The 22,386-nt window shown below is 40.9% G+C and overlaps 1 protein-coding gene across 6 annotated transcripts in view; it reads right to left on the bottom strand.

Moving 5' to 3' along the window:
- SLX4IP (SLX4 interacting protein) overlaps positions 1–22,386 on the bottom strand; it is a 112,777-nt gene that overhangs the window by 59,589 nt on the left and 30,802 nt on the right. For 4 of the 6 annotated variants that reach the window (XM_069954761.1, XM_069954759.1, XM_069954762.1 and 1 more), the window contains exons 3-4: positions 10,666–10,755; positions 5,347–5,470 (exon numbers count right to left, since the gene is read on the bottom strand). In XM_069954761.1, the coding sequence (XP_069810862.1) occupies positions 5,347–5,470; positions 10,666–10,755 (214 nt within the window). The remainder of the gene's footprint in view (positions 1–5,346; positions 5,471–10,665; positions 10,756–22,386) is intronic. The other 2 variants (XM_069954765.1, XM_069954764.1) reach the window with 1 other exon arrangement.

Genomic DNA, 22,386 nt, shown 5'->3' with positions numbered 1-22,386 from the left:
GTGGTGGGATGGTTTACACTGTTTGCAAGAGGTAACCAAGAGCCTCATTATTTTTATGGAGATTTTTTTAGCAGTTGGGGGGGGGCTGCTTTTAGCAATTTTCATATGTGTACTGAGTCTGTATATTGCCATTAGCGGTGAGCTGTTGCATTTTTTTGTGTGTTTGCAATTTCAGCCATAGCAACGTGCTCCTGCCTGGTGTGAATGGTGTTCTAGGAAGCCATAGCAACGTGCTCCTGCCTGGTGTGAATGGTGTTCTAGGAGAGCTGACCAAATTTGTCTGTAAGAAAATGAACTTCATCCTAAGCGCCCCATGCGCTATAGGGCTATATTAGCAGGTTAGATGCTTTTAACCCGCTAATACTTTCCCAGAGAGCTTGTTACAGGCTTGTGTTTATATAAAGCAGTCAGTCTGAAGAGGCAGAGCTGGGGAGTGTGTTGCAGACTACTGCAGACTTCCTGTAACCTGCTCTGCCCTAATGGCACTGAGCAAGCATTGAAGAAAATGATTATCTAGTACATAGAACTGTAAGTACTTAACCCCTTAACGACACAAGGTTTACATGTACGCCCTGGTGTCGTTAAGGGAGTTCAGAGGGGGGCCGCGCGACGACCCTGCTCTGAACCGGCGCAATCCCGGCTGCTATCTGCTGCCTAGGACCGCAGCAATTAGCAGGAGCGGTCTGATCGCCGTGCCCGCTAATTAGCCTTTTAAAAGTTGACAGCTGCATTTAAAATGCTTATTTTCCCCATCCCTGGTGCCTAGTGGGGGGGGGGAATCGCCGCCGAAAAATGACACTTCACACGGCGCCATAGACCAAAGGATAAAAGCGCTATAAACACAGTAATGGAGCAATTTTAAGGAGCATTTATTTTTTAAAAAGGTTTTAAAGTGTCACTGTTGTGAATTTTTTTTTTGCAGAAATCAATAGTCCAGGCGATTTTAAGAAACTTTGTAATTGGGTTTATTATCCGAAAAATGCATTTTTATCATGAAAAAGCAGTTTGAAGCTCTCCCCCCTGTCTTCATTGTTCTCCTATGGAGAGAGCTAAAGAAAAGACCAAAACAGGACAACAAAGAGTTAATCTACAAATCCCTCACGGGATATCTCCTGTGACAGTCACCAGTGACCTGTCTGAGCTCGGATTACAGCTGTCACCCAGCTCCGTGCCTGTAATCCTCTGTTATCTGCTTTCTGCTGCCGGCTAACTCCCTCCTTCCTCCTCCCCCCTCCTCTCTCCCTAGAACAGACAGGGGACGTCTCCTGCAACAAGTCACAATTTTCAGATTTTTTTAGAGTGGATGAAAAAGAGGAAGGAGGGGGGGACCTGGGAAAAGGCTTTTTACATGCAGATAATGGCAGATTTGGCTAATAAACCCAATTACAAAGTTTCTTAAAATCGCCTGGACTATTGATTTCTGCAAAAAAAAAAAATACGACAGTGACTCTAATTTTTTAAAAGCTCTCAAAATAAAAGTTACACAAGTTACATATCGTTGTAATTGTAACATCTTGCGGAACATGCATAACAAGTCAGTTTTACCCTAGGGCAAATGGCGTAAACATGAAACCTCCCAAAATTTAAAAAAAAGCTTCTTTTTTTTTTTCAATTTCACCACACATATTTTTTTCTGGTTTCACTGTGTTTTTTATGCAAAAATTAAGCCTGTCATTGCAAAGTACAAATAAAGGCGCAAAAAATAAGGGCTCGTGTGGGTCTCTAGGAGAGAAAATGCAAGCGCTGTGGCCTTTTAAGTACAAGGGAAAAAAAAGAAAACACAGAAGTGGGAATTGGCCTCCTCCTGATATGCTGCTCTTTCCCTCCCATTAATCACTATATATATATATATATATATATATATATATATATATATATATATATATATATATATATATATATTAGATTTTATGGGGGGGGGGTATCATTAAGTATAATAACTGTTCTTTTGTGTAAAACTTAGCTTTCTGAATTTTGAACAATTTATACCAGTTTATTCTACCTTTATGCAATTTACATAACTTTTCTAACTTGTTAAAAGAAATTGACCATTTTACACCTTGTCAGTTTGGGAACAGCTGTACCAAAAATTTGCGCAATTTTTATATTTTTGAGCAACAATGAATTGGTCTAATAGAACTGTACAGTCTAAAAAAAAGCTGCTTTAGTTAGGCGAATGATAATAAAAAAAATTGCACAAACATTACTTTTTATCATGCAAAATTTACTTCATAAGTAGTGACGAGCGGAACTTGACTCCCGGTGGCTGGAGACGTTAGATGCAGCCCTAGGGCTACAAGGAAAACATGGATACAGCCATACTCCCTAGTGCTACATCCAATATCTCTAGCCACCGGGAGTCAAATGACAAGCCCGAATGTTTGGAAAGTTCTGCTCATCACTATTTAGAGGAAAGAAAAATAAGCGAAAAGAGAAGTTATTAGTGAAACAAAATGCGTAAAAGCAATGACAAATTACTCCCTATATTTATATATAGACAACAAACTGATCAATGAGAAATTAATGTATGTGCAAAAATATTTTACTTGACAAGTCCGACAAGACCTCTATTAGTTGAGCTGGAAATAACCCATTTAAGTGAATGAAATTTTAAACTCAACTGAACAGTGACCTTTAGTCACAAATACAGTGAGATAGGATTAGTCACCTGCAGTTAGAGGGAAGCTGTCATCTCCAGATCATGCTGAGAGCTTAAGGGTCAAGGAGGCAGTGTGGAGCCTCAGGATGCATACCTCCTCCTCCCTGCCCTGACTGACATACAGAGCTTGCATTCCAGCACAGAACCCTGCTCTTCAATCTCAAAGCAGGGTGGGGTGGGGGAGGGAGCAGGCATGCATCCTGAGGCTCAACACAGCCTCCTTGACCCTTCAGCTCTGAACATGCCTTACAGCTGACAGTTTCCTCTTAGCCTGCTTTTTGATGGTTATCGGGAAACACATTATTTCCAGAGTACAAAATAAAATTGGAAAAAGAAATGGGAAGAACACAAATGGATTTTAAGAAAGTCGCCAAGACCCCAACTCTTTCTGGGGGGATTTCTGTCTCTCACAGTGAATTCAATAAAGAAATCCCTTCCTTATTGTAACTAGACATAGCAAATACTCCCTTAATATATTTACATGCCTTAGCATAAAGTGGATCACATGATCTCTGATTGAACTTTCATACCGTGTTTCCCCGAAAATAAGACATTCTCCTAAAATAAGACACCCTGTCTAGCCTACCAACTAGGCCTCACCCCGAAAATAAGGCACTCCCACCCTAAACTAAGGCCCCCCCCTCCCTTGAATCACCTAATCCCCTTGTGGACCTTCCCAGCCGGCACCGCAGGTATACTGGTACACTGCTGTTGCGCTCCTGCTGTACTCCTACACTGATGATGTTGGTGAGTATGCCGGGGGGGGGGGGGAGAGGAACAAGACTTACCCTGAAAAGACAAAGGGGGAGATTTATCAAACACGGTGTAAAGTGAAACTGGCTCAGTTTTGTCATACATTGGAGCCTACAGCTGTATACAATACTCCAGGTGTGGACTAACTATTGAGTTGTATATAGGTAAAACAATGTTTTCATCATGTTCATTTGGGCCCCATTTTATGCACCCCTTTAGCTATTTGCCTTGGCAGCAGCTGCCTGGCACTGGTTGCTACAGTTCACTTTACTATCCAATAATATTGCAAAGTCTTTTTCCATGTCAGTGTTACATAGTGTTTTCCCATTTTAACTTAAATTATGACGTTTGCTTTCTTGGCCCAAGCGCCTAACCTTTATTTATCTATGTTTAAACCTGATTTCTCATTTTGGCCCATGCCTCCAACATCTCCAAATCCAATGGAACATGAAGCTGCCATTATCCCTGTTACTTTACAGTTTAGTACAGGGATGGCTAACCTTGACACTCCAGCTGTTGCAAAACTACAACTCCCATCATGCCTGGGCAGCCAAAGCTGTATCTTTGGTTGTTCAGGCATGATGGGGATGGTAGTTTTGCAACAGCTGGATTGTCAAGATTAGCCATCACTGGTTTAGTATAGTGCCAGAGATTTATAATTTTCTTTTATTAAAAAATGTAGTTGTGTCTTCCGGTACTTATCAGCTGCTGTAAGACCTGCAGGAAGAGGTGTATTCTGTCCAGTCTGACACAGTGCTCTCTGCTGCCACATCTGTCCATGTCAGGAACTGTCCAGAGCAGTAGCAAATTCCCATAGAAAACCTCTCCTGCTCTCCAAACTGGAAAGAATACACCACTTCCTGCAGGACATACAACAGATGATAAGTACTGGAAGGTTTAGGATTTTTTAACAGAAATAAATTACAAACCTCTGGCACCAGTTGATTTGAAAGAAATTCTTTTTTCAGTGAACATACCTTTTAAAAAGCACAAAGCCTATTACTTACTCCTGTGGTAGCTCACTAATTCGGCTGGGTTCACACCGCATTTTTGCAGTTTGTTGGGTTTTCTTTCAATGAATGATAAAAATCTGATGCATTTGTGTGCATCCATTTTGATTCATTTTTCCACTGACTTCTATTATTTTAAAGAAAAATGAATTAAAACGGCCCTTTTTTTTTTTTCTTTTTTAAAGGACCCAAAAATGAGGTAGACTACGTTTTTGTGTCTGTTAAAAAAAAAAAAAAAAATTAGTTTTGTTTTATAATGGAAGTCAATGGAAAAACGGATCAAAACAGATGCACACAAATGCATCCGTTTTTTTTGGGAAAAAAACGATGAAAAAAATGCAGTGTGAACCCAGCCTAACTGTGAACTGTGCTTTATAGTTCCACCCACCTCTGTTATCTATTGCTAAGTATTCTACATTTTCCCATACGTGTCTTTTAAAGGGGTAGTCCACCCAAAAAAATTTTCTTTCAAATCAATTGGTGCCATAAAGTGCCAGAGATTTGTAATTCACTTCTATTAAAAAATCTTAAGTCTTCCAGTACTTATCAGCTGCTGTGTGTCCAGCAGGAAGTGGTGTTTTCTTTCCAGTCTGACACAGTGCTCTTTGCTGCCACCTCTGTCCATGTCAGGAACTGTCCAGAGCAGCAGCAAATGCCCATAGACAACCCCTCCTGCTCTCTAGACTGGAAATAATACAACTTCCTGTTGGGCATACAGCAGCTGAAAAGTAGTGGAAGGCTTGAGATTTTTTAATAGAAGTAAATTACAAATCTCTGGCACTTCATGGCAGCAGTTGATTTGAAAGAAATTTTTTTTTGGTGGACTACCCCTTTAAGTACGAACAGGACTGAATCACTCTGAAATGTCAAAACATGGAAGATTCACTATCCCACCCTGAAGGTGAGCGGAGGCCAAGGACTTACCTTTCAGAAACAGTGGACTGGCCTGCGTATACTCCTTGTGTTTTACTTGGCCTTGCTGTCTTCGGGTTTCAATATGCTGTTTCACTCTTGTATCGATTGTGTCTTTAAGTAACAGACAAACTTCCTGAGAAGCAAATCGATGAGATTATTATTTACAGGAGTATTATGTATACCGTACTGCACATAATACTTTATGTGAAAGATACACATGCCAAGGGCAAATCAAGGTTATAGACTGCGTTGTTCAGAAGCTTTTCTTTTACCCTATGTGGGAAATGACTAATGCATGTTGTCTATATATTACCAATTATGTCAGCGACAAACCTAAAGGTAGGCATACTGTACACCTTTAATACCTGTCGTCCAAACCATCACTCGGCTGACAGTTATCTCTTTTGTCCTTTGCCAAATGTTCATGTTAGGATAGCAGCTTATCCCCCCAAGGACAAAAAGGTAAGGCAGTGAAATTCCCTCACACTTGACCCCTATCTCCTGTGAGATAAACTATGGGAGGAAAAGTGTAAAGTGACACCTGCACAGTTGGATCATGTGATGGCACCAGAAGTGATGAGAAATTAAAAAAAAATCACTATCTTCTAGATTCCTTTATCAGTACTAGAGTCACGCTGAGTCATATAAAGTCTATAAGTTGCAGTGTAAAAAAAAAATAGATGGTAGAGGTTTCGCTTTTTGTGTATTTTCACTCAATCTACTTCATTCGAATGCCGCCTAGACAAAGAAAAATTTAGTATAATGGCATAGATGTCAGATCCGCCTTGAACAATGGGAGGAGCACAGAGACTCTAGTGGGCCGACTCCCGTGAATCATGCAGGAAAAAAAAGGAAAAATCTCCAGTTCCAATAAAAAGAAAAAAAAAATCCAAGTTTCCATATTCCAAGAGTCTACATAAAAACTTTACAAACGGACATCGACAGCCATAAAATAAATACCTACGCGTTTTGTAGATACACTCCTTAAGGCCCTATTACACGGAGCGATTATCAGCCATTCTGGCCGATACTCATCTCGTGTAATGGAAGACAAGAATCAGCCGGCATGCACGTTGTCAGATGCTCATTGTCTTTCAACATGTTGAAAAAGGAACGATCTAGATAGCAGCAATATGCTGACGTCGCTCCGTGTAACAGGAGTGGCGGCAGCAGACCGCCACTATCTTCTATGGGCTGCCCGGACGATCCAGCAATCACCCGGGCAGCCCCCTCTGAATGGCCCCATGTAATAGGGGATTTAGTCATGGCATAACATGGTCTAGTATTACACATATTTATATATCCAAAAAATTACATAACACCTGGATCCCACAATGGAGTGGGACTACACCTTTAGCTCCAAAGACAGCAAACCAGTATCGTAACCAAACTATTCCAAAAATTCAATGTACAGTACATAATAAATAGCAACTACATACTACTATTTTCCCAGTGGTACATCCCACATAGATCCACATACTATGCATCCAAGTGTCTGTAATTTGTGGGATATATAAATATGTGCAATACTAGACCAAGTTATGCCATGACTAAAGTGCAATACTAGACCAAGTTATGCCATGACTAAAGAGCTTGTCTCCGAAACGCGTAGGTGTTATTTTATTGCTGTCGATGTCCATTTGTAAAGTTTTTATGTGGACTCAAACTTGGAATTTTATTTTATTTTTTTTCAATTGAAGCTTGGAGATTTTTCTTTTTCTATACACTACCCAGACCTTTCGCAATAAACAGGATCATCTCAAAATATTCTCAAAGAGAAATAAGTGTTTTTTTTATCACATAAAAGGTTAGGATATACTTTGTCTCCACAGTCTGGAATATTCTTAGCTTTGGGATTTTGAGACACAAATTGCGGCACTTGGGGCCGACACTATCATAAATCTACAGATGTTGACACATAAAATGCAATGGGTCCTGCTGCTGGTGGTCTTGTTCAGAACAATGATGGTCTTGCTTGGGACAAAATTAGGATTTTCAGAAGACGCTGAAGGAACTCTATACTATTAGGAAAAAATACTTATTCCCGTAAAACCAATAAAGGACAAATTGCGGGAATCCTGTGCACCTGTGTGAAGCAGGTACCATAATTAGCCGATAGCTTAGAACGTCTTGTCTAATCTTACTCAAATTGACAGATTATGAACTCTACAGTATTATTAGAGTGCCTCAAGAGACAGCTGTAGGCAAGACAATAAGACTCCATGTACATCTTGAAAATGGCTGATGTAACTTTTAGATAGCTACTGGCTTCTTTGACCGTCTTCCAGCTTCTCTTGCACAGCACCTGTCGGTGCCCCAGGCAGGAAAACATTGTAAGAGCCATTGGATTTGCTAGTTATATATACTGCTGTGTAAGATGTGTTCCAGGACTTTTTTTTTCTTTTGTGCCTGAAGTCACTTACAAATTGTACGCTCGCAATTTATCAAAATGTCAATCGAGTGTAATAGAGCTTTAGTGTTAGTAGGACGCCCCCGCCTCTTGATGTTGTTCAATAGTAAATTACCTTTCTGGGGCAATTCGGGGTCATTTTTGTGTGTTTTTCTATTTTGCCAACAGCATTTTAATGAAAACTTAAGTGACAGAGATGAGTCTTTAGACCTTTACAAGAGGTTCCTGGGTTTCTCCCATCTGGCTTCTGGCCAGCTGCTTTCTTACTGATTCCCTGACAGTTTTTGAGGATACGACCAGAAGGAAACAGGCACTATACCTGTAGACTTGGCTTACGACAACTGGGATTCCATTCCCCTTGGCATCCTGTTCATGGGGAACTTAGTAGTCCATTAATATTTTAAGTAAAGGGTTTTTCCATGACTTTTTTTAATCGATGACCTGATCAGCTACTGATCATGCTGATCAGCTGTTCATCAGAGCCACAGCACTTGAATACGCAGAGAACAGAGCTAGAAGCAAAAAGTGCCTCACTGTAATGGCCTTGCTGTGTTACTGCAACTCGGCTCTCATTAAAGTGAATAGAAGCTAAACTTCAACAACACAATATAGTACAGGCCATCGATTAAAAAAAAAAAAGTCCTGGAAAACATCTAGGGTACGTTCACACTTTAGCAGATTTCATCTAAATAACTGAACACAGCATCAAATCTGTACCATCAAATCTGCTGCGGATCCTATACGTGTGAACGCACCCTCAAAAGGGGAAATTTAAAGACGAATTAGAAAAATTGGAGTTTAGACGAATCTAAACTGCTGGTAGTCCCCCTTATAGCGCTGGGGACGAGGAGAAGAAAGGTATGTGTCTTATCCTCTTACTCTGCGCCCATCTAGCGCTGTTAGTCTGCTCCGGAGCACCCTTAGGAGCTCTTCCGCACCATCCAGTTGTCCCTTATAATGATAATCAATAGGAGGGGAGGGCCGGATGACGTGGAAGTGCTCCTAAGGGTGCTCCGGAGCAGAGTTTACCCCAACTAATGGTGTGGGACGGGCTCCGAGGAGGAAGGTAAGATACATATCTTCCTCCTCAGAGTCCAGGAGCTTTAGGGGGCTATCAGCAGGTTAGATTCAGTCAATACTTCAGGGTCATGAGAAAAGCTACCCCCTCCTCCACTACTGTTTATAAATTCAGATGACCGGTAACAAAGAGAGAAATTTTTATTCTTGACTTTTGTCAAAAGGATCTGGTCACAAAAACAGAATTCCTTTGGTTTAAGACATAAATACTTTAGAAGCTAAGTAATGGGCGCAAGTGCACACAAATTCAGTTCTGACTGCATATCACACCAATGAGCTAATAGGACCTGAGGGTCTATAAGATTGACTTTAGCGCAAGGAACACACCACCTTACTATCCCCCCTCCACGCACTTTGTCATACTAAAAGCTTTAGTTTAAAAAAAAATCTGATTATAAATTTGTGAGGTTAGTATGCATGAGAAGGTTTTCAGGAATCATCCAATATTACTATATGAAATGTTTATATTTAATCCAGTGGCTTACAGTGTTGCCTTGCAGGGCTGGGGTCCTGAGTTCAAATCTCTCTAAGGGTACAAACCCACTTGACGTATTAGCTGCGTGAATCAGTCTTAAAAATAAGCAGGCAAAACGCAGGTTGGCTTTATACGATTGTTCTGCGTTAAAATACGCAATTGCGTATTTTTGAAGCGTGAAGCTTGTTGTTAGCAAAGCATCAGTTGTTAACAACCTGTGCGAAAAACGCATGTGGCTTCACGCTTCAAAAATACGCAATTGCGTATTTTAACGCAGAACAATTGTATAAAGCCAACCTGCGTTTGTGTTTCCCATCCTCTCCATTCCTGCTCTAATGTGCCTGCACTTACACTCAGCTATAAACACTGCTGCTATAATGTGCCTGCACTTACACTCAGCTATACACACGGCTGCTATAATGTGCCTGCACTTACACTCAGCCATTCACACTGATGTATGGTTAAGTTTCTGACACTGTCCTCCTGCAAAGCTCTGTGATTCTCAATTCCTGATTGGTCCATGCTGAACACACACCCTTCTCCATTGCTGTCTTGTGACCACAGAGACCTCTGACAGCAGCCCTGCTTCTCTATTCTATCCTGTTGTACTACACCACTGCATTATGGGGATCTGCAGATCCATCCTGTATCTACAAACTGCTGCTGTTTTTTGAGGTTTATGCACTTACTATACATTATGCTGATTGCTATCCTGTACAGAAACTTATAATGTCACATATTCAGCTGTTCCTCATTGTTTGTTTCATTTGTTTTACATGTTATTCAGAATAAAAAATCATTATTTTTGGTGTGTGGAACCAATTGTCTGCATTTCAGTGATTTCTTATGGGAAAATTTGCTTTGGTTTGAGAGTAGATTTAGAGTACAAGCACAGTCATGGGACGAATTATGCTCGTAATCCAATGCACCACTGTATGTATATATTATAATATAAAAATGTATTACATTATCTTATCCTATAAATGTAAACCATTATTGTTAATGACAAAAATGTAATAATAATAATAATATAAAAATATGTGAAAAAATAATAACTAATATTATCTATTAAGTTGTATACGTCATGTTAACAGGTTAATAAGGCACAGAGTATAATGCAGACAAAAAAGAAATAATTTATGAGAAAGGGAAAAAAAAAAAAAAAAAAAAGAAGTAAACTAGAGAAAAGTCATTAAAAGAAGGGAAACAGAACACATGTCTAATAGTCCCCTAGGAGCTGTTAAAGGTTAGTTATAATTCACAGTAGTCTCAACATAACAATGAAAATAAGATCTGAGCAAATCAGGCCAGTCCAATTTCTTCCCTGCAGCTACAGGCTTTTGAAGTAGGAATGGTTTTGTTGTACCTCCTTCTCATGGTCAGAAAACCAGCTGGAGTCTTTACTGGTGCCTTGAGGCAAAACATGAAGATCCACCAGAACAGCAAAGTTCCCACACTGCAAGACAAAGGATGAAATCCTTAGGATGTTGTAAGGCATATGTATGGCACACAAAGAGGAAGCCACCATCTAGAATCCTACCAAGCTCCCATCTGAAAAGGAGCACATCAAATTACATGATTACTTGACCCACCGCTGGAAGCGGCAAATCACTTGTTTAGCCGTCATTCACGAGCCGGCTCCAACTTTTCAATTAAACCCATAAAATTAAAGGGCAATGAGAAAACCATAAACCAGCTATGTGGTATCCGCACGTGTGGTGTCACTGTTAAATATAGGGAGAAGGCCAGATAATCCCTGGCTGAGCATTAGGAAATACATTAAAGTAAAACACAAGTAATAGTAAAAATATAAACTAAAGATCATCGGAAATCTAAGTCTAACGTAAGGTTATACAAATCACCAATATATATTTATTATGGGAAATGCACATAAAGTGTTTTTTTCCTGCACTTACTACTGCATCAAGGCTTCACTTCCTGGATAACATGGTGATGTCACTTCCTGGATAACATGGTGATGTCACTTCCTGGATAACATGGTGATGTCACTTCCTGGATAACATGGTGATGTCACTTCCTGGATAACATGGTGATGTCACTTCCTGGATAACATGGTGATGTCACGACCCGACTCCCAGAGCTGTGCGGTCTGTGGCTGGAGAGGATGATGGCAGGGGGACACTGAGGGACACAGGGCACTGGAGGGACACTGAGCATCCCCCTGCCATCATCCTCTCCAGCAGCCACAGCCAGGTCGTGACATCACCATGTTATCTAGGAAGTGACATCACATGTTATCCAGGAAGTGAAGCCTTGATGCAGTAGTAAGTGCAGGGAAAACAGCACTTTATGTGCATTTCCTGTAATAAGTGTATATTGGGGGTTTGTATAACTTTTGGGGGGCAATACAATACTTAAATAAAAACTTTTGGCGGACTTCTCCTTTAATAAATTTGTATGGTGCTTGATTCATTGATCTCTTTAAAGCAAGACTATTGAACAACACTCTAAAATCTTACATAATTTTGGGTGAACTGCAACTTTGCCACACAAAACATAAAATAACCCACATTGAGCCTGATGGATAATCAGTAGAAACTTAACCGTCCCGATGTCACTGTTACCCTCTAGACTCCTGTATCTTCCAGGTTCCTGTTTTATCTAGCAGGTGCTACGTGCTAAATGTAAAAAGACAGGGAGGGCAGGGGGTTGTGGAAACATAATAATCAAGGGATCCCTCAAAATCCCAGTGTCCATGCAGCACAGTGCCACCGTTCAATGCCTGCTCAGCCAATCAGTGACTGAGGCAGAAAACCTTTCCAATCACTGATTGGTTGAGCATGTAGTTCCTGCCAGGTCTTGAAACAGGAACCAGGGAGATACAGGAGTCCAGAGGTTGACAGTGAGCAGTGGTGCTGCAGTTGTGGGGTCATCAGGATGGGTAAGTAGGACTTGATTGTTATGTACCCAACACCCCTGGCCTTCCCTGTTTTTTCTACCTTTGTCAGGAGTTCTCCTTTAAAGGGGTAGTGCGGTGTTAAACATTTATTTACTAAATAACACACAATACAAAGTTATACAAGTGTTATTTAAGTGAATTCCCTCCTTCCCCATGTTTCCCCCCACCCACGCTAGACTCGGCTGAGCAGCTGATGAAGAGCTGGAGGGGGGCCGGCATAAGGGAAGGCTGGAGCCGTCGGGCCGGCCTCCTAAAGATGACGTCATTGTTCCAAGATGACGGCCAGGGTCAGCAGCGAATACGTAAGTATAATGCACCACACTTCAGGGTCTAGCGTAGATGGGGGGGAAACATGAGGAAGGGGGGCATTCCCTTAAATAATACAATACAAACTTGTATAACTTTGTAATGTGTGTTATTTAGTGAATAAATGCTAAACACCAAACTACTTTAAGCAAATCTTCAGGAGGATTCACAGAAACTAAGAAATCAGAAATTTATTTATGGAGTCTTGGAAAGCAGAATGACTTTTACAAGTGTTCCAGTACCTGGGAAAGTGTCTCATTCCAGACTACTCCAAGGAACCAAAATAAGTGGGAAGTAAGACTGTATAGCAGTGTGCTATGGCTCCAGCAGACTGTGTGTGTTTGAGAGAGAGGCAGAAATTAAAGGGGTACTTCTGAAAAAATCCAGGGGGCTGGGGGTGGTGGGATCATAATTATTTTTGTTTTCATTATATGGGGAAAAACCGATGACTCCTCCACTTTACATCTCTTTTTCTGCATGGAAACATATTTAGGAGTTCACAATGTGAACAAACATTTACATTAGTTATGTGAAATTTACAAACTATACCATACAAGTCTACGAGGGAAACTTTATAACTTTAAATTGTGTATGCAATTACATTGCTGAATCGGGTTTACATTTCTTGTAGCTCAGGATAAAATAGATCTATCCTATAAGCAATGTTTTCACACAAGAACTCAAGACTGTTGGCACATCATTCCGCTTCCACCATTGCCGCTCATTTTCTCGAGCAATCAACCTAACAAGATGTAATCATCAGCAAGAACAATGATTGCAATTTGGATTCGACATAGAGGACAAATTGATTGAGAAAGTTTCTGGTACAATGACATGTACAATGGTGCTTACTGCTTAGATATCTGTCATCATGGCACAACACTTTTAGCAATTATGTAAATCTTAAGCCTATAATTAGCATTCTTATATAAGAGGTTGTGGGAAGAATCCTTCCATGCCAACTTAAAGGGTTTAAATAAAATTAGCAAATAAGAGTCTTTTTTTTTTTATCTTGAAACAGCGTCTCTCTCACCCATGGGCTGGGTCTGGTATTACAGCACAGCTCCAATGAAAAATCCAGTGAAGTGCCCAGTGTGGACGGGAAACATGTTATCATTATTTTGTTTACTATATAATTGCAATCCTTAAAGGGCATAGGTCATGGTGTGTAAGCCCTCTTCCCCCTTTAGTACCTTGTAGCGGACAGACACAACTCTCCGAAGTTGTGTTTAGCAATCGGGAAGTATTTGAAAAATAGCTCTTTAATGCCCTTTCCTGATGAGTAGTAAAAGGCATAGGGGTGGAGTTACAGATTCATAGTCATGCTGCCTCCATCTTTCTCCCAGCCACTGTCTGACTGGCATCCTGAGAGCTGGGAACTTAAAGCTAAGTACTAAGCACTCAGTATGCCAATAAAGTTACATGGCTACCTGCCAGAGCTGCCAGCCTACTGTATCTGAACACCAATCAGTTTTGCATTGTACAAAGCAAAACAAAGTAAGCAAAATCTTCGCTGATCTCTAATTACAACAAAAAATGACTGCATACTTACCTTCCTCACTTCTCCCACTTTGGGATCTTCTGGTCCAGGTTTTGCTCCCATTTTACCTTCTGATATGACCAGCTATGCTAAGTGGGGATGCGGGATATCATCTGAAGCTGCCAGAACAGGAGCACAGCCAGGACCATAACACCACACAGTGAGAGCAGTGAGGGAGCAAGGGAGGTAAGTATGTTTTCCATTTGCCCAGAAAGCCCCTTTCAAGGTGGTGGTGAACATAAAATAAAAAAAACATGCTTTGCTTCCTCTGTTCCTCAGGACCATAACACCACACAGTGAGAGCAGTGGGGGAGCAAGGGAGGTAAGTATGTGGTCATTGATTGTAACATATAGCATATATGGAGGCAACTAAGTTTTCCATTTGGCCAGAAAGCCCCTTTCAAGGAGGTGTTGAACATAAAATAAAAAAAAACATGCTTAGCTACCTCTGTTCCCCTTAACCACACATCAGGACAGAGTTCTGTGACAGCAGCCATGGCAGGGGAGCAGGGAGAGTAAATATAGCTATATAACTTTTTTTTATATGTTTACCACCTCCTCAAGTCTATAAAAAAAAATTATAACATTGACTTCCTGGAATAGCCTTTTAAAGTTTTCCCATAACACAGCAAGAGTTATTCCTTTTTCAGTGGGAGATATTGAGGGAATCCCCGTGATAAAAACATAAATTATTTTCCTACAAATTAAGCATTTCACATAATAGTGAATATGTGAAAAAAGTATCTTTAAAGGTTGTAAAAAGTAATATTTTAAATAGCTTTTCTAATATTTTTAAACTCTAAAACTGCTGTCTTTTGGCAACATAAAAATGCTTAAAATTGTCTCTAACCCCTATGATCTTTTTTTCTTAATCAATGAAGCTGTTTAGGGGCCCTTTATTTGTGCAATTACCTGTAGTTTTGAATGGCTCTTTGGTGTAGATGGAACTTTTTGATAATGTTTTTAAGACATATGAGGTGACAAAAAAAAAAAACCCTGCAATTTCGGTATTTACGCATACGACACCAAATGCTTACTTTTGTGATTTGGATTCTTATTAGGAGGGAGTTATACATTTTTTTTTTTATTTTTATTACACTTTTTAAGGCCCTCTAGGGGACTATTACAAGCAATTATTAGATTTCTTATACAGTTCAATGCCAAGACATTGTATAGCATTGATCAGTAATATCGGTACTCTGCTCCTAGAAACTACCTGACGCAGACTCTATGAGAAGATGGCAATCAGACTGCACGTAGGTAAGTATGGCGGGTGGCAGTGCAATCGCTGCTGTCCATCAATGACTGTGAGAACCCGGCTACAGTCTTTAACCTTTCTAAAGCGAGCTCAGCTCCTGAGATAGCTTCATAAAGCTGCTGGGCATTATGACATTATGCGAGTTCAGTTGCGACTCCCTGACGTCCCACCACAGCCACTGGCTCAGAAACCAGAAGCTACTGAAGCAGGACAGAGCAAAGATAGGCAAAGTATTCACCAGGCAGCGGCGGGTCAAGGGGCTTTACATACTGACAACAGAATGAAAGTTCTGCTGCGAGTATGTAAACCCATACAAAGTGATATAACCGGGAATCACAGGGGATTTCACAGGCAAACTTGCAGCGCAGCGGAATGTGTGAACCCAACCTAAGATTACTTCCACTTCAAAAAGCATTTTTAATATAAAGAAATAAAACTTGGAGATTTGTGAACTTGGGAGCTGGAGACAACTCCTTTGGCATCCACGTGGCAAAGACCGGAAGCCAGTCTGGTGTGGTATACAGTACTTTGTGCATTCAAAACAAATTAGAATCCTTCAGTAAACACTTCATTCTCAAATGGTGGGGAGCGGATGTCCAATTTTCTGTTATTTGTAAAAAGTAAGCATTACTTTGCTCGGCAGATTGTTTCCAATACCACCACAAAGTATGCCACAGCTTGAAGTGATTCTGTGCCACTCCTGTTACACAGGTTAAGGTACTATATTAGACAAAGCAATTTTTCGTTTTCGCCAGTTAACGTTAAACGATCTCAAACAAGCACTTTTGGAAATGACCGGAAATCGTTTATCATAACACAGAGATAGTCATTAGTTCCGATATAACGATTTTTCACATGATAATTGTCCCGTGTAATAGGGCCCTTAGTGGGGTTTCACAAGTGGTGTGAACACTTAACTAATTCTTAGTTACTTTGAAAACTCATTGATAAGACTGAGCGGTATCCGCACACACACCACTAAGGAATGGTAATCAATAGATCTGGGTCAGGGCTGCTGAGGTGGATAAATGTGGTGACTTTTGCGGTGTTACTTTATACTGGGAACGCCAAGATGAAGCTAAAGAATCCTGAGAAATAAATGTTGATGACAATTCCAGATAAAGAAAGAAACATGCATTATTCTTTGGGTTTTGGGAAATTTTTTTATAAGGATTATCAAGAGTAACCACAAAGTATATGACTCCTCATTACAGATTTCTGTCTCTTTCAAAAGAAACAAAAAAATAATTTGCAGCATGTTCACCACAATATTTGTATACAGATAAAATTTAAATATTTAAAGTGATATTGTCACCCCCTTTTCATAAAAGGAATTCTTAGCACCATTCTTAAGATTATATTGTGGACAGTTCATATCTTACAGTTTAAAGGATTTCATTGTGGTCTCTCCCCCTAAATGCATGTTATTGTTGCTAGACAGTGTCGTAGGGTAGGGGCAGGGCTTAATGACTGCGGAACCCCATATCTCCGCCCACATCGGTGCATAGGCCACCACCCCCTCTGTGATGTCATAGGTGTCTACACCCCGCTCCCTCTGCAGTGTCATCAGAATGGGCTGACCTAGAGGAATAGCACCCCTCTGTGAAAGCCGGATTAGAAGGGGTAGACCCTAGGCCACTAGGTCGGTTTATTCTAATGGCTGTGGAGGCGGAGGGTCTAGACAGTTATGATACCACAGAGGGGAGAGGGCCTATGGCGCCGATGTGGGTGGAGATATGGGGTTCCACTGCCATTAAGCCCTGCCCCTACAGCACTGTCCACCAACAATAACATTCATTTTTGAGGGGAGAGACCACAAAGAAATCCTTTATAAAGTAAAATATAGAATGCTCACAATATAACCTTAAGAATGGTGCTAAGAACTCCTTATATGGAAAGGGGGTGACAACATCACTTTAACCCCTAGACGACCCTGGACGTACAGCCCTTCCCCATTTTATAAATAAAGCATATAAAAATAAATAAATGAACATATTATATACTGTGGCGTGCGTAATTGTCGAAACTATTAAAATATAAATCATTATCGCGAATGGCAAACGGACAGGATTTTGTTACATTATATATAAAAAAAAAGATGAATAAAAAAAGATAGAAACGTCCGGGCTACACAAATATGGTATTAATAAAAAATAGAGATCATGGCGCAAAAAATGACACACCAAACTAAAACCGTTATAACAGTCACAATAGGACCATTTTATCAATAATTAATTGCAAAAGGGATTTCATAAAAAAAATATATATAACATAAGAAAATCTGTGTAAACATACATATACTGTAGTTGTGTTCGGACTGACCTAAAGAATAACGGTATCATGTCGCTTTGACTGTATAGTGCATAACGTATTCTCCACCGGTAGGAACAGCGGAACCTCCACGTTGGATGCACAGTCCCCACTCAGGTCGGCCACCACCTGATTCACAATTCAACAAAAAATGGGGTTTGGAGACAGCATCCGTGCGGTGAAAAAAGTTACTTTATTTTGCCATATGCATATAAAAAGACGTTTCGGCTCTTAACAATCCTGAGCCTTTCTCAAGTCTACCATAATGCCGAGCAATACACCCTTATATACAATGAATATCCAATACACATACACAATCAATAAAATCACAACCAATCATAGATGTTATGGGGCGGAGTTAACATAATCAGCATACTTTATCCATTTTACTGTTATATCAGTCCATTGATGTCTAATTTCCCGCCTGGGATTATATATAATTCATATCTGTACCTCCTACCAAACGGCGATCTATGGTCCCACCTGCGGATCACATCCAGCAAAGATCCGTGCTGCACTCCCAGGTCCGTTTGTAGACAAACACAGCGCGGCTGCGCCCGACCTCTACACTGATTGGAACAGTCCATCTTCATGGTAACCGTGTATGACGCTGCCTCTCAATGCCGATCAAGATTCATTTGCAAATAAAAACAGTGCGACTGCACCCGACCACCGTCCTGATTGGTGCCGTCCGTATCCTCGGCAACCACACATGACGCTACTTCTCAGCGTCATCAAGCAGCAGTCCGGTTAAGCTAAGTTCTTGCCTTCACATCTTGGATTGTGTCCCTGTAGATACAGGAACCCCCCAAAAGGTATCATATTGCATTCTTTTTTAACAATTTCACCAATTTATATTTTCATAAATAATATTTTTGGGGTCCCATCATACGTATTATGGTAGAATGAAAGGCGCCATTAAAAAGTACACCTGAAAAAAACAAGCGTTTACATGGCCCCGTAGATAGAAAAATGAAAGTGCTAGAGCTCTTAGAAGGGAAGGAGGAAAAAACTAAAGCGCAAAAATGAAAATCGTCGCAGTCCGCTGGGTCATTTTAGATGTGATACAAAGAAAGTTTGCCTTCTACATTCATTATTTTTTTTGCTATCATGCTGAAGAACAAAGCTGAACTTACCAGAAATCCAGGTCCAGTCTCCTGAAGGCAGATCTTCTGACTTGTGCTTGTTGACAAAAACAGTCTAAACCCAGGAATTCTGGCCAGTACAGAGAGTTACGGTCCATCAATCACATGACTGCCTTCTGTCTGTGAGTGCTCAGATGGCCTGGGATACACAGGACTTCCTGTTTTCTGAGGAAAAAAAAAGAGTCAGAAAACAGGAAGTGCCGTGTTTTTTCATGATGACTAAAAAAAAAATAATGAATGTAAATTGCAAACTTGCTTTATATCACATCTACTGTTGATTTAGATTTTGAAAGTTATATTGACAGGTACACTTTAAAGGGGTAGTTCAGGAAAAAAAAAATTTCTTTCACATCAACTGGTGCCATAAAGTGCTAGAGATTTGTAATTTACTTCTATTTAGAAATCTTAAAGGGAACCAATCACCTCAAAAATGCATATATAGCTTTTTAAATGTGCTGTTAAAGCATACAGCACACTTTCCATACATGTTTTTATATACTCCCTGCCTCCCCTGTGTAATCCATAAAGTAACTTTATAAAACTGGCGCCCGGTATGCAAATTACATCAGGTAGCCACCTGGGCGGTGTTCGGCTAGATGGTAGTGACAGTCAGTCCGGGTCCCCTGGGCATCCTCCGGCGGTAATCACGCCCCTCTGGGCGTGATTCAAATCACCCAGTAGCTCCGACGTCACTCGAGAGCGCGCCGTGCATGACGTCTGCGCACCTACGTTTTTACGCCGCCACGCATGCGCAGTACAGCAGCTTCCATTCAGGCTGTACTGCGCCTGTGCAGAATAGCTTCAAACTCAGTGTGAGACGGAGTTTGAGGCTATTCTGCACAGGCGCAGTACAGCCAGAATGGGAGCGGCTGTACTGCGCATGCGCGGCAGCGTAAGACGTAGGCGCGCCGACGTCGTGCTCCCGAGTGATGTCAGAGCTACTGGGTGATTTGAATCACGCCCAGAGGGGCGTGATTACCGCCGGAGGACGCCCAGGGGACCCGGACTGACTGTGACTACCATCTAGCCGAACACTGCCCAGGTGACTACCTTATGTAATTTGCATACCGGGCGCAGTTTTATAAAGTTACTTTCTGGATTACACGGGGGAGGCAGGGAGTATATAGAAATATGTATGGAAAGTGTGCTGTGTGCTCTAACAGCACATTTAAAAAGCTATATATGCATTTTTGAGGTGATTGGTTCCCTTTAAGTCTTCCAGTACTTATCAGTTGCTGTATGTCCTTTTCAGTCTGGCACGGTGCTCTCTGCTGACACCTCTGTCCGTGTCAGGAACTGTTCAGAGCAGAAGCAAATTCACTTACAAAATCTGCAAGGACCCTCAGATAATTTTGGTATATTAAAATATAGTAAAACATGGAAGTGCCATTTAATGTGCTCTACCAAACTGACAAAACGAGTTTGGACCTTCGAATTGTTTTTAGTGTCATGAAGCTAGGGCAATGCTATGGGAATTTTAGGCTGTCAACACTTTCTTTAATGACATCCTATACATAGAAAAGAAAATCTTTTACCTTTAAGTAAACATGATGACTTGTCAATGGATCTTCACAGCTAATTTGTGAAGTTTGTCAGTCACAGCTCATAGACTCTTTTGAGGACATTCATAACACTGCATCTTATCTTGGCTGATTTAGTACTATTCTGGGTACCCATCTATCCCTGCAAAGCTTTAGGTTATCCAATGTGCATATCGTACAGGCCTTATCTCTTCTCATAATTAGTATTATTTATGTATAAAGCACCCTTGATTCCAGAGCGTTATACAAGCGATACGGGGTGACAAACAGGAACATTACAAGATTAAAAACACATTACATGAGTAAGACAAATGGCAGACTGGTACATGAAGAGATAGGACCCTACTCACGAGGGCTTACACTCTATGAGGCAAGGGGAGAGAGACAGAAGGTAAGGTGCAGCCAGTCAAAGTGTGAAGCAGAATTATTGTAGGTTATAGCTTAGTTTGAAGAGATGGATTTTCAGGTTACTTGTGAAGGTCTTGATGGTGGATGAGAGCCGTACGTGTCGGGGTAGAGAGTTCAGGAGTATGGGGGAAGCTTGGGCAAAGTCTTGTAAGGTGGTTGTGTGAGATGCAAACAATTGGGGAGCACAAAAGGAGGTCTTTCTCATAAGCTAGAATTACAGCAGAGCACTATACAATTTAAGATTGATCAGCAGAGACTTGGGTTAAGAACACAATCTAAAATACTAGTATGCTGGAATTAAAGGATGCTGCTAAAGTAGACCTGCTCAAGGCTGGGATGGGCTATAGGACAAAGGCAAGCAGCTTGGTAAGGAGGCAACAACTGCTCGTGCAATTATTAGAAAATGGAAGAAACACAAGATGACTGTCAATCTTCCTCAGCCTGGTGCTCCTTACAAGATCTCTCCTCATAGGGGTAAGTATGATTCTGAAACAGGTCAGGAACCAGCCCAGAACTACAAGAGAGAACCTGGTCAATGGCCTAAAGAGAGCATGGACCAGAGTCCGAAAGATTGCTGTTGGTAATACACTCCACCTTCATGAATTAAAATCCTGCACTGCACGCAATGTCCCCCTTCTCTCAACAGCACATGGCCAGACCCTTGTGAAGTTCGCTATAGACCATCCAGATGATGCAGAGGAGGCGTGGGAGAAGGTCATGTGGTCAGATGAGACCAAAATAGAACTTTATGGTGTCAACTCCACTTGCTGTGTTTAGAGGAAGAAGAAGAATAAGTCCAACCCCAAGAACACAGTCCCACCCATGAAGCATGGGGGTGGAAACATCATACTTTCCATCCCAAACAACCTCCTTCCCTCACTAAAAGCATTGAAGATAGGTTGTGGCTGGGTATTCCAACATGACAATTACCCGAAACTTCTTATGAAGTGGCTCCGTAAGAAGTATTTCAAGGTCCTGGAGTGGCCTAGCTTGTCTCCAAACCTGAACCTAATAGACCATCTTTGGAAGGAGCTGAAACTCAGTGACAGCCCCAAAGCCTGAAAGATCTGAAGAAGATGTGTATGGAGCAGTGGGACATAATCCTTGTTGCAGTGTGTACAAACTTGGCCAAGAACTACAGTAAATGTCTGACCTCTGTAACTGCAAACAAAGGTTTCTGGACCAAATATTAGATTCTGATTTTCTATTGTATGAAATACATATTTTATGCAATACAATGCTAAATAACTTAAAAATTATATAATTTTTAGCAAAAGTAATCAACTTGACGCACCCTACCAGTTTGCATATGTTAGTTGAGATGGGACTACTCCTTTAAGCCCAACATGTAATAGGCTGGTCTTAATAAATTTTGCCTTACCTTTTTAATCTAGGAATTTCAAAATTAATTTCATGATATACAGTACCTGTATGAGGGTTTAGGTTATCTGTTTTTGATGCAGAGTTCCCTGAATTCCTTCATACAGTCATGATATTAATTTACACAATGCTGGCTACTTACAGCCACTAGTGTAGAATCCTAGGGGCACTGCCAGAAGAGCTAATGGCAGCTGTACTGGTGCACCAAGGTGTACTGTCCCCAAAGCTCCAAATTACCTCATAAGCATATTACTGCATCTTCATAAAAACGGTGCACTG

The sequence above is a fragment of the Dendropsophus ebraccatus genome, chromosome 15, assembly GCF_027789765.1.
Source record: "Dendropsophus ebraccatus isolate aDenEbr1 chromosome 15, aDenEbr1.pat, whole genome shotgun sequence".
NCBI classification, from domain to species: Eukaryota; Metazoa; Chordata; class Amphibia; order Anura; family Hylidae; genus Dendropsophus; species Dendropsophus ebraccatus.
The sequence above is the reverse complement of the archived record's forward strand: the minus strand, read 5'-3'. Positions and strand labels throughout refer to the sequence as shown.